Genomic DNA, 13,748 nt, shown 5'->3' on the forward strand with positions numbered 1-13,748 from the left:
TTTCCTTTCCATTCCACTAGACATTCAAACCAGTGGGTTATATTGCCCAACCAGCAAATGCAGGTAGAAAAAAAGTTTCCAATGACATCAGAATAAGAGATGCACACTATCTCAAGGAATATAATGAAACCTCATTTAGCAAAACTAAAGTCCCCAGGGAAGCGATAAGGAAATTCAAAATTAAGTCAAAATACTAGGAGCATAGGAAGAGGCATGGGCTCCCTAACCAAGCACATCTACAGCCAAATGCCAATCCCCAGGCTTCCGGGGTGGGATGTTGAACTGGTCTAGTGGGACTCAAGGAAAGGAAATTTAATGGGTAGGGTTAAAATTTCACCTTCTCCAGCAATTGAAGCTTCTTTTTCAACAGTTAAAGAATTATTTTACACTCAAAGCCAACACCTCAGTTGTTTCAATTCTTACCTCTTTCCTATTGGATCCAGCCATAAAGTAGATTTTGTCCTGCTTTTCTTTCATTCGCTCAACATACTGTTCTAGGCTGGCAAGTTCTGTTTTATGATGAGAAGACTGGAACCGAAGGAGCTTAGCCAGACGAGTACGGTTAGAATGGTCTTCAATCACACCAAGTTTAACATTTGTACCAAACTCTTTCCAGAATTTGTCATTGTATTTGTCTTCTGCAATCTTTTTGATCATGTCGAGAGTTTTACGAACTAGTTTCTTCCTAATAACCTACAATATAACAGAACAGTTCAGTGAAAAAGTGTATTTCTATATATCATGCACTATTGCTGCCTTAACTCGAAGCTAAGATGCAATAGCTATTTAGATTTAGTAAAACATAAAAACAGCACAAGGTGTTAAGCATAAAACCCACATTAGTTTATTCAAATGCCTTTATGTCTTTAGGATTACTTTATTTTTACACAATGCATCCAGGCATATAAACTTGCACACAAATTGGGTGCGGATGTAAACAAAAAAACCAAAAACCTCATAACGTGCCTACAAACTTTGTGTGTGTCAGAGAAGAAAAGCCCCCGATGACATGCACGGCTGCCTGTTTGAATAGTTGCCGGAGAGGAGAGCAAACAGAAGGGAGCAACCTTCCCCCAACCAGCCTAAATGGGAGATGCCGCCAGGGAGGGAATAAGGCCATGGATGTGGGAAAACCAAGGGGAGGAGATGCTTGCAGTGTGTGGAGGACTCCCGGGGGGGGGGAATATAAATATATATATATAGCGCACTGGGAAGGGGTGGAATGTATGAAAATAGTCTGTTTGCACAGAGAATGTTAGCCCCTGCTTCAATCAACTTTTGTAGATGAGGGGTCTGGGGAGGAGGTTTCAGTGGATACACTTTGTACAAACTTATTAACCTACATAAAGACATAAGAAATCCAAAAGTAAGGATGACATTATGTTCTGGTCTACAGAAAACCTCCATTACGGAAAAGTAAATTCAGCCAATCAAATGGGACAACCAGTGACAGGACTGATCTCTCAGAATTCAGAAAAATCATTTAGTTTTTATGGAACGTTTGTGGGTGCTCTGCACAACCCCTTGCTCCTCCAGATAGTATGCTTCAACTGATTTCAGAAGGGAGAAGTTACGTTTTAGTCTACTGCCTACAGAGAAAGTGAAGTTAAACTGCAACCGAGGTTCTCCAAACAGCAGGGGACCGACTAGCAGTCTTCCTAACAAATCTGTGTGCAGAGCTCTCCTCTAGGCTCAGGAAAGTTTTTGGCTTTCCTAAGCACGTGGGGGTTTCTTGCAAAAATGTGAATCACCTCAGAAATGCTGCAGACTTGTATGCCATATGATGGGAGGTTTACCTTTCCTTTTGTCTTTTTTTTTTTTTAATAGCCAAAAGGTTGCACAGCACTGAGTCCAAAGGTTGTATCTGTGGATGAAGCATCCACACAGCAATGTTTGGTGACTGTGTAAACCAATGACCAGGATGCAGCCCTGCAGATATCTTCTATAGTGACTGTACAGAAGTTTGCTACAGTAGTTTGTTGCTCTTAGGCAATGGGACCCAATCTTGCCCAGAATCATTTTTTTTTTTTTAACATTACATTTGAGTGTAAGTACAATATGTCCGATACAAGTTACAATAGTACTACCTTCAAATTTTCAGAGTGCACTTATAATCACAACAAAGGAATAACTTGAAACAAATACTCCAACCCCAAACTATAATCCCCCTCCCACCCCTACGAAACCTTTAAGAATTCTGGGTTAAAGTGTTAAAATGAGTCCATACATTGGAATTGGGGTCATAGTGGCCCAGTCTCTTATCCGTAAGTTGTTCCATTTCTCCAAAGATAATTTCAAAATCCAATCAATCTCAGTAGGCCCCACTGATTTTTTTCTAATGGCCTGCAATACTCTTAGCAGCCATCAAGCATAATCTCTTAAGGTGGTCACTTCAGGCCACCCCCTATTGCCCAGTCCCAATAGGCACCATTTTGGATCGCAAGGAAAAGGGCTGCCCGTGTGAATAGCAATCTTAGAAAAACTTCTCCCAAAAGGGTTTTATCTGATCACAAGACCACCAGATATGTAAGAATGTTCCAACCCCAGATCCACAGGGCCAACAAGCGCTGGGGGCCTTGAGGAACATAGCATGAAGTTTCACAGGTGTATAATACCAACGTGTTAATACTTTATAAGCATTTTCCTTCAAAAGCACACACACTGAATCATATAAGTGTACTTCTGAAAGCCTGTACCCCTAATAAAATTGTAAAGAATGGAAATAGTTCATTTTCCCCACCAATCCCCCAAAGGTTTTCAAAGTGTTCAGTCATTGGGGTCGTCTCTCAACCACCCTTGTTGGAGTATATAATGCTTAACCTGCAAATAAAAGAACACATCAGACCCAGGGATGGTGTATTTCTATTTAAGCTCTGAAAAGGGATGCATTTCACCCACATCCAAGAGGTCTCGAAAACAGACCAACCCCTGGGCTGCCCATCGTATACACACAGGATGCCTAAATCCAACTGAGATCCCTGGATCTGAACTGGTGTGGGCATAAGAGGAAGGCACCCTGGACTCTCTAAACTTAGACCTAAGAGAACTCCACAATATCAGCAGGCGGCGAACAAATGAAAATTAGATAACTGGCTATAGGCCCTGGAGGAGAGAGAGGCCCATAGAACCGCCCCCAAAGTATAATCTCATACATATGCCTGGCCCATGAGTGGCGCAACTGTTGGTTGCTCTTGGCTCCAGCCCGAAATAAGCTTCAACTGAGCCGCCCAGTAATACCAGGGTAGATTGGGTACTCATCCCACTAGGGCTCCCGACCGCCACATCACCTTTCTATTCAGCCACGATACAATACACTACCTCCCTAGAGAGGAAACCCGAAAGGTCCCGCTGAAACCTCATTAGCTCTAATTTGGGGACCAAAATTGGTAGAGTTTGAAACCACCACCTAGATAAGATGTTCATCCTGATGGCTGCAATCTGGCCCCACCAGGATAACCATCTACCTCATCAACCCACCAGGTCTCTACAGAGCTGCTGAAACAAGGGGACATTTCAGATTATACAATTGGGAAATATCACTGGGGACCTGAACCCCCAAATATTTGAAGCTGCATTGAATGCACCGGAAGGGGAAAGCCCGAGCCAGGGAGTCCAGCTCTCGCTGTGTAACAGAAATGCCCGTCAGCTCTGATTTATCATAATTTATCTTGAAGCCAGATAATCTGCTAGAACTATTGAGTTCATGCAGGCGCACTGGTAAAGACAGACCAGGAGCCTGCACATAAAACAGAACATCAGCAGCAAAAAGCGCCAACTTATGATCTCTATCTCCAATTCAGACTCCAATATCCACCAGTGACCGAATCCTGTGGGCTAGATGCTCAATAAAAAGAGCAAAGAGCAGGGGAGATAGCAGGCATCCCTGATGAGTGCCCCTCTCAAATCAGGAAAGCAGAAGAGTAACCCCCATTGATTTTAAAGTTGTGCCACCGGCTTCTGATATAAGCGACTTAACCAGTCCAAAAAAAACCTTGACTGAACCCCATACACCAACACTTGCCACAGATAGGGCCACTCAACCCTATCGAACGCTTTCTTGGTGTCTGTACTTAAAAAGGTCACCGGGATTCCCCCCTGTTGAGCTTCCCATAACATGTGTAATGTACGTTGGATATTGTCTGCAACTTGCCTACGGGCCACAAAGTCTGATTGATCTGTATGTATCAGCTGGGGAAGTACCTGCCCTAGCCTGTCCGCTGAAGTATTTTATAACAGATACATGAAGAGATAAGGAACCAATGTTCAAGGTGGTGAAGAGGCTTTTTAAATTCCAAATTGTACATCAGGCTAGTATAACGTCTGCAGTGTCTGGACTCATTTTAAGAAGAGTCTGTATCATGCTTGTCCTTAATCAGCTTTATAACTAAATACAAAATGGGAAACGTGTCAATGCTATTTTCTCGTTACTTTACATAATTTGGGTAAGCATAAAAAGCTGGTAACCTGATTTCCCCCCCTCCCCCCCATCCTCACAAAGGTCCCAACTCAGTGTATATGTAACTACATCTGCACCAACTTGGGAACCTAAACTTGCCAGACTTGAGACATCCTTGTTAAAATGGTTCTCCCATCCACCCCCCCACCACCACGTTCTCACAAAGGTCCTGACTCAGTGGATATTTAATACATCTGCACTGACTTGGGAACCTAAACTTGCAACATTTTTATTAAAATGGTTTTCCCAGTTGTCAGCCTGGGCTTGCAATTCCTGGGACTGGGGATAATCTCCTGTGAGTTTAGCAGAGAGCTGACTGCAAGCTCTGACAATCCCCAGTAGGCCTCATTGGTTCACATTCACACAAGATTTGGCTGAAAATGACCCGACCCCCCCCCCCCCACCTTCGGTCAGCTGCTACAGGGCAGGAGGCAAGAGTTCTCTTGCTTGTGAGTAAAGCCAAGGGGTAAATATTTGGCAGGTATCACATTGGTTTATTAAAGACTAAGAGCAAGTCTGGTGACAACACAGGGGCCCCTGTGCATGCTTGGGAGACCAGGGCAAGTTCTAAGCTTTTGGAGAGCATTGGGCGCAGATTGGGCAACTGAGGATGTCACCCAACATATGTCTCCATAGAATCTTGTGCTTTTGGAACTCAGGTTTGAGATCACCTGCCTTCAAATCTCCACACTGATAGAGCTCAAATCTCCATGCTAATATGGCTCAAGAGATCAAATGTCGTAGTTCATCTTACCGAATCAGTGGCAATGGATGTCATTCTGCATATTGTCACATGTGGTCATGTAACCTATTTATAAGAAGGGTTCTGAAGTCTGCCGAATGGGCTTTTTATTCTTAAAGTAATCCTCCTAAAAAACTGAACTGATGCCTGATTTTTAAAATGAGGGTGTCATAGCATACCTTTAGTAATTTATGCTGCTGTAGGGTTTCTCGAGATACATTCAGGGGCAAATCATCAGAGTCAACCTGAATAAAACAGCAAAGTTGGTTTATACAGATAATGGACAAAACAAGATTAGAAAAAAAATTTAAGCAGAAATGAACTTACAACACCCTTCACAAAATTGAGGTATTTGGGCATCATGTCATGAAAGTCATCAGTGATAAACACTCTGCGGACATACAACTGCAATGAAGATTAAAGCAATTAAAAACAAAAAGTTAACACTTCAAAGGTCTTCATTTTTTTTGATCACTGAATTTTTGTATAAAGGTTGTTTGTTTTTTTACCTTAATAAAGTCACTCTTTTTTGATCCATATTCATCAAAGAGACCACGTGGAGCAGTAGTGGGAATAAACAGAATAGACTTGAATGTGACTTCCCCCTCAGCAGTGAAGTGGATGTAAGACATGGGATCATCGTGTTCCTATGGAAAGGAAACTGCCATTAAACAACTTACTCCATGGACAGAGTGCCAAGTCAACTGACATGTCATGAATGGATTAGCTCTCAAAAAGCCTAGAAGACATAATAGTTTAGAACACCTGAGGCATATTTTCAAAGCATAGCCTTCCAAAGTTCCATAGGTTTCTATGGAAAATTGGAAGGTTAAGTGCTTTGAAAATATGCCTCCTGATATACCATCTCTTTTAAACAAAAAGTCTGAACAAGTGCAAGCCATCCCCCCACTGCCTAACGTGCCCATTTCCACATCAGTCTGTTCTCATTTGCCTAGCCAGATGACATTTGCTCTCCTGCTTTAGGTACATTTTCTTCTTCTTTAACATGGATTAGGGAGATCATCTCCCTACAGTTCTTCCTCAGACTCCCTTCCCCCAGGCATGGACACACCAAATGCCTAGTCTTTTGGCAATGGTAACTGATCTACAGGCCTTAGCAGAGCAGTCCTCTAATCAGAAGTGATATCAATTTCAGATGAACCCATGCGAAAACAGACCTGCTCTGTGTAGTCCTGATGACTGACGTAGGCTACTGCTGTGGCTTTGGACATTATGTAAACCGCCGCACCTTGAAAAGGCTGCAACACAAGAAGCGCCAACCGGATCGCTCTCGGTTCTAATACGCGTGCGCCCCGAAAAGTGAGCAGGTATCAACCACAACCCGAGGCTGCATCATACCAGCCCCGGCAGCGGCAGCTGATCCTCCAGGGAGTTGGACTGAGGAGATCAGCGAGAAGCACCAACTGCAAGGGTCTCATGTGTGCCCTGGCCCACTGCACTACCTCCAATGAAGCCGCCATGGAACCCAGGACCTGAAAATACTCTTTGGCCCTCAAGCTCTGCGACTCCAACAAGGACCGGACCTGAGATTGCAGCTTCTGAATCCTAGCCTCTGGGAGAAAGTCTCTGCCCGCTTTGGTATTGAAACGAACTCCCAAATACTCCAATGACTGGGACGGCTGGAGATGACTCTTGGCCAGATTGACCACCCAGCCCAATGACTGCAGAAAAAAGTACCACTCGGGCCGTGGCCCTGAAACTCTCCTGGTACGATTTCGCTCTGATAAGCCAGTCGTCCAGATACAGATGCACTAACACCTTCCTTGCGCAATGCAGCTGCCACCACCACCACCACCTTGGAGAAGGTATGGGGGCTGTGGCCAACCCAAAAGGGAGCACATGTCTCCCTAAAACAGATAAGCTGAGGTCCAAAGATTACAGAAACGCCCCAGGCTGGTCAGAATAGCCAAACTCAACATTTCCACGCAAAAAGAAAGCACCTGAAGAGTGCGACTGACTCTTGATATCTAGAATAGAGTGGTAGGAACCCTCCTTCTTTGGCACCATGATGGAATAAAATGACCCCTGCCTCGTTTCAACTCCGATACGGGAACCACAGCCTGTAAGGCTAGCCAACAAAGAGTCTGGCCAACCGCTCATGCTTGCCACGTACCTTGGAAAGGACACCACGAAAGCATCTGCCAAGGGATGGGCAAACTCCACAGAATAGCTGTCTCAAACAACCTCAAGCACCTAATGATCTGAGGTAATCCAGGTCCATCCCCCTCAAAAGTGGCACAGCCTCGCCCCTAGGGTCCAGCCCTTGGTTCCCATGACACCTTCACTGGTTACACCTTCCTGAGGTGGCTGCCGAGGGACTGGAATCCCGACCGCCCTAGCAGCCCCCCCCCCCCCCTGAAAGGACTGCACTCGCTGAAAGACACAACTACACTGAGCTCTGCCTCCTCTACCAGGCTGGTAGTGACTCGCCCAAGCTCTTCACCACCTTATCCAGATCTTCCCCAAACAAGGAGCCACGGAATGGGAATTTGCTGAGTTTAGACTTAGAAACAGCATCCACTGACCAGCCTCTGAGCCACAATGATTGCTTGGCCACCACACTAAGAGCCATAGACTTAGAAGAAGCACAAAGTAGGTCGTAAAGAGCATCAGACAAGCGCCCATCTCCAACTTGGCGGCCTCCTTCTCTACATCGGCCCAATCACTAGAATCCCTGTCCAAAATGTGTTCTGATCAATAAAAACAGGCCAGGGCAACTAATTCCCCACAAACAGCCGCCTGCATAGCCAAGGTGGCCACAATTAAGTTTCCAACCTGTGATCCTGGGTGTCTCGAAAGGCTGTGCCACCATCCACGAGCACCGTATTTTTCTTCATAACAGCATCCACATAAGTAATGCCACACTGGGAAAGACCAAGGGTCCATCGAGCCCAGCATCCTGTCCACGACAGCGGCCAATCCAGGCCAAGGGCACCTGGCAAGCTTCCCAAACGTACAAACATTCTATAGGTTATTCCTGGAATTGTGGATTTTCCCCCAAGTCCATTTAGTAGTGGTTTATGGACTTGTCCTTTAGAAAATCGTCTAACCCCTCTTTAAACTCTGCTAAGCTAACCGCCTTCACCACATTCTCCGGCAACGAATTCCAGAGTTCAATTATGCGCTGGGTGAAAAGAAAAAAACTCTGATCTGCTTTGAATTTACTACACTGTAGCTTCATCGCATGCCCCCTAGTCCTAGTATTTTTGGAAAGCGTGAACAGAAGCTTCACATCCACCTGTTCCACTCCACTCATTTTATATACCTCCATCATGTCTCTCCTCAGCCGTCTCTTCTCCAAGCTGAAAAGCCCTAGCCTCCTTAGTCTTTCTTCATAGGAAAGTCGTCCCATCCCTGCTATCATTTTTGTCGCCCTTCGCTGCACCTTTTCCAGTTCTACTATATCTTTCTTGAGATGCGGCGACCAGAATTGAACACAATACTCAAGGTGCAGTTGCACCATGGAGCGATACAGCAGCATTATAACATCCTCACATCTGTTCTCCATACCCTTACTAATACCCAACATCCTATTCGCTTTCCTAGCCGCAGCAGCACACTGTGCAGAAGGTTTCAGTGTATCAACGACGACACCCAGATCCCTTTCTTGGTCCTTAACTCCAAACGTGAAACCTTGCATGACGTAGCTATAATTCTGGTTCTTTTTTCCCCCCACATGCATCACCTTGCACTTGCTCACATTAAAAGTCATCTGCCATTTAGCCGCCCAGTCTCCCAGTCTCGTAAGGTCCTTCTGTAATTTTTCACATTCTCTTGTGAGTTAATGACTTTGAATAACTTTGTCATCAGCAAATTTAATTACCCCGCTGGTTACTCCCATCTCTAAATCATTTATAAATATATTAAAAAGCAGCGGTCCTAGCACAGACCCCTGAGGAACCCCACTAACTACCCTTCTCCATTGTGAATACTGCCCATTTAACCCACCGTTTCCTATCCTTCAACCAGTTTTTAATCCAGAATTGGACATTTCCTCCTATCCCATGACCCTTCAATTTCCTCTGTAGCCTAACAGAAACACTATCCTGTTCTGGGATACAGACAAACCATTGACCCTGCCACCCAGATACAGGCATTTTTTTTTGTTGGGGGTGGGGGGGGGGGGGGGGGGGGGGGGGGGGAGAAGAGAGACCACTGCGCCTGAATGACATCCCTAGTGCATGGGAAAAGACCGAGATGACTTGCACACACCCTTATGAAGTGGGTCAACCATCCTTAGAGAACACGGCTTTGAAGAAAATCTGGGGGGAATTTTATATTTGTGTGTTATAGGGCAGGCTCTGCAAGTGTCTTTTTTTTCCCCCCAGTCCATCTACTGTTAGATGTGCCCAAATCCATACCTCTGGACTGATCTGGTGGTTGGTAAGCCATGGCAGTTCTTCCCCCTCCATATCTGAAGCACCTCCTCTGGGGATGATACCTACCTGAATTCCCGACCTCTTCATTCAAGAGGTTCCTTAGGCCCAGACTAATCCCCTACCTGTAAGTCTAGGCTTCGTAGGGGCTGGTAAACTAGCAAGCAAGAAGGCATGCCAGCTCCTGTAGGGGGCACAGTAGCTTTTAAACATAAAAAAAATCCTTATGCATCAAGACACACTTTTTATTTTTGGGGTGGGGGCTGCTGGAATTGAGTAAACCCTGCCTGCAAGCTTCAGAGGCCGAACAGGAGCAATGCACATTAGGAAAAGAAAAATACAGGAGACAACTTCAATATGGATGACATCCTCACTAGCACGAGTCACTGTGCAGGTAGTGGCCGTCTGGTCCCTTCCTCTGCAACTAGAAGCCATTGCTTTCTTTGGGGCTCTTAACTATGCCATGACCTGAGGATAGCAGGAGTTCGCTGCTCAGACACCTGCTACCATGCTATCAATTCCAATCCTGCTCCAGCATACTCATTGCCAACCTCCTTAGCTGCAACAGTACAGTGCTCCCACAAACTCTGCTCTCTGGCTTGAAATTATAACCTCCCCCCCTTTCACTGCTTCCTTATAACCTATAGGGGGGGTATGAATTGGCCAAATGGGTCAGCCCAGCCCCAGGAACCCACAACTGCTTTATCTATATCTATAAAATCTTGCTTCTATAAGTAGTAAATTTAAAATGAATCTGAGAAAAAAGTTTTCACTCAATGTATAATTAAGATCTGGAATTTGTTGCCAAAGAATGTAGTAAAAGCAGTTAGCTTAGCAGCATTTTAAAAAGGTATGGATGGCTTCCTAAAATGGACTTGGGGAAGATCCACTGCTTATTTCTAGGATAGTTCAATTGAGTAGACCACAAAAATTGTGTGGGGGGGACTTTCAAAACAATATACTATAATCCTTACATGATCTTATTTACTTTATTAATCTTCTTTATATAGTCTTTGCATCAATTTCTCCTTTTCTATTTTACTTTTTTTCGGGGATCTTCAGATACTAGTGCTGCTCTCACCATATTTATTTGTTGCATTTGTATCCCACATTTTCCAAATGATTTGCAGGCTCAATGTGGCTTACATAGTACCGTTAAGTCTTTGTCCAGTTGGTTGATAACAAATACAAGGTTGTATAGTGGTCGAGAGGTATATGAGGAGGGTCGGAGGGGATGAAGGTTGTGTGTTGTCCAGTGCGCTCATTAGGCATGCTATGCTTTGGGTGAAGGGGTAGGCCTTTTCAATGTTCTTTTATCCATCCTGGAAATGGTTGAGGCACAAATCTTCATAGATAACCCACATTCAATGCCTAAATGCCTACTGCTTCTTTTAACGTTTTTCTTAAAAGTTCATATGTAGCACTTATCTTTCTCAACGGCACCACTTTATCCACAGGAGAACCTCTGCCAACATGGCCAAGTTTCGTTTTCTTCCTCTCAGGGAAGAGGTTCTAGCTACAGAACACACATGCTCTTGCATAAATTTGAACAAAATGGCACTAGTATCTGAAGATTCCCCCCCCCCCCCCCCAAAAAAAGGAGAAATTGAATGCTACAGAGTGCTATATTGATGCAAAGACTATATAAAGTAAATAAGATCATGTAAAGATCACGGTGGTTTGGGCCAAGGATTATATAGTATATTATTTCTAGGATAAGCAGGTTAAAATGTATTCTACTTTTCTGGGATTTTGCCAGGTACTTGTGACCTGGATTAGTCACTGTTGGAAACAGGATGCTGGGCTTGATGGACCTTTGGTCTGTCCCAGTACGGCAATATGTACAAGTATACCTTTGAAAATGACTTGTAAAAAGCTTTGTATTCATCTTCTTCTACTTCTTTAGATGGTCTCTGCCAAATAGGTTTGATGTCATTCATAAGTTCCCAATCCCATACAGTCTTCTCAACCTGTATATAAATGAAAAGCCTTATAAAAACATTTTTCTGCTCAGTACAATATATGCTTTAGCTTCTGTTTACGTTCCAAGTTCCTCCTAGAACAAAACAAGTCATTTTTGACCCACATTAGAAGGCAAATATATGAACCCACAAAAACATTTTACAAGTTGGTGGCATTTTTTCCCTAGTATTTAACTATCTGCCAGTTAATTCATTTTAGAAAATACCTTTATTATTTATTTGCTTACAAAACCTAATACCTTAACATATCATTCCTTCATACACACTCACTTACAAATGTACTCTCATACACATTTCACAATAAAACCTTAATGGAGCAAACCCACTAATACATGTTATGTCCTAACTGTTCAAAATGCCCAGTAACCTCAGCAGGATATTTGTTCAAAAAGTTCCTCTGATGCTAGTGCTCCACTACCCCCACGGGGTGTGCCTGTTGCTTTAATCTTCCATACTAGTCACAGCACTGCAAGTTCAAAAAGTTCATCTAATTTTAGTGCAGCACTACCCCCTAGGGTGTGCTTGTTGCTTTAAACTCCCATCATAGCCACAGCACTTACACAAAATCCAATCCTTTTCATATGTGCTGGGTCCCAGGAATTCCAAACGAAAATGCAAACATTTGCTAACTCTAAGCAGCAGCCGGTCAACAGCAGGGAGGCGGGCCAAAAATGTGTCTCCCCCCCCCCCCCCAATCGAGGTCTGGCTACGCCACTGAGCTACACCTTCAAGAGGCTGATTACCAAGCTGGTAGCATGTTATAAAGAACTGCCCTACTGAACAAGTGAGGGCTCCTAGTATTTTTTTCTGCCACATTATATGCACAAGACCAACAAGTATGATAGTATAAAGCAAACTTTGGATATCGTCTGTTTGCATAGAACTTGTTATAGACTGGAGAAGCTAGTGTCATGGATGGGGTTCAGACATTTCTCATTAGCAGCGTCTTGAAATAGTTGATTGGAGCTACCCACTATAATTATCTCTTCCACGATAAATCAGTGATTGTGCAGCACACTTTTTGGTTACATTCAGTTAAGATTTCAAGTATGTTTATTCAGGCGTGTGTATTTAAACATTTACAGTACACCACCACAATAAAATTGCCACTTGGAAGGTGATACATATGAACCAATGGTATATAGCTTCCTACCCCAAGTAATCAAGTTACAACTTGACTTGCTTAGTGGAATTTAGTGGACACCTTCCAATGCAGGTTCCCTTTTAATTCATATCAAAAAATTAAATATGGATGTGGGCCTAGTGAAAGCCTGCAGAGTTGAACTATACAGTGCTCAAAATCTGTCCTAGTACATGTAGTCTAAATAAGAAATAGAAAGGAAAGTTCACCATTGCCATAAAATAAGAGCCTAGACAACTTTAGATTTTTTTGGTGGGGGAGGGGGAAGAGAATACAATAAGCTTAAAGAACTACCTTTTTTGTTTTGGGTTTTTTCTCCTCTTCTTCCTCCTCAACTGCAGCTTCCTCATCAGTTTCTTCTTTATCTTTTTCTTCCTCTTCATCTACAGGCTCCTCTACAGTCTCAGTCTGTGAAAGAATTCCAAATTCAACTCCAGTTCAGTCTTAAATATTGACCAAGAATTTGAAATCTATAATAAAGGGTATAAAACACTGGAGGAGTAGCAGTGTACAAAAAGCCAAGCCACAAATTATGCTCAAACCATGACAAATTAAGGGACAAGTTACAAGACAACTTGTCCCTGTAAAGAAGGTGCTCCACAGACAGCAGGGGAATGCAGACATGGGTTCTGTTAATACCACCAAGTGTGCGCCTACATCCCCCTGTTCGTCTGCACAGGAAAAATAATGGATTTTCCACCTTTCTCCAATGAAAGAGCGAGCCCCCCCACACACAAAAAAAGGGGGGGCAATCCACAACTGCCTTTCCTGCTAATGTTGTAACTTGATTCACCAGACTAGTCCAGAACTTTTAGGTTCTGTCCATCAACCAGCCGATGACCCACCTTATAAGGATACCCTGCATCACTAGCTCTTCAGTATTTCAATAAAGCAATCGTGACATTAAGAGGCCTCTTTACTGCCCTGCCAGACCAGATGTAAATTTTAAGTGAAGAGAAAATACCTCTCAAGGGGAATGAAAACAAGTGGGAATCAGCAATTGTTTAAACTACTAAGCCAATAAAATCTC

The 13,748-nt window shown here is 43.7% G+C and overlaps 1 protein-coding gene across 1 annotated transcript in view; it reads right to left on the reverse strand.

Moving 5' to 3' along the window:
* Positions 1 to 13,748, reverse strand: part of HSP90B1 (heat shock protein 90 beta family member 1) — a 58,167-nt gene that overhangs the window by 21,177 nt on the left and 23,242 nt on the right. The window contains exons 7-12 of the mRNA XM_030214191.1: positions 13,013 to 13,126; positions 11,449 to 11,565; positions 5,708 to 5,845; positions 5,526 to 5,603; positions 5,378 to 5,443; positions 424 to 693 (exon numbers count right to left, since the gene is read on the reverse strand). Coding sequence (XP_030070051.1) covers positions 424 to 693; positions 5,378 to 5,443; positions 5,526 to 5,603; positions 5,708 to 5,845; positions 11,449 to 11,565; positions 13,013 to 13,126 — 783 coding nt within the window. The remainder of the gene's footprint in view (positions 1 to 423; positions 694 to 5,377; positions 5,444 to 5,525; positions 5,604 to 5,707; positions 5,846 to 11,448; positions 11,566 to 13,012; positions 13,127 to 13,748) is intronic.

Source organism: Microcaecilia unicolor, chromosome 9, assembly GCF_901765095.1.
Source record: "Microcaecilia unicolor chromosome 9, aMicUni1.1, whole genome shotgun sequence".
Classification (NCBI taxonomy): Eukaryota; Metazoa; Chordata; class Amphibia; order Gymnophiona; family Siphonopidae; genus Microcaecilia; species Microcaecilia unicolor.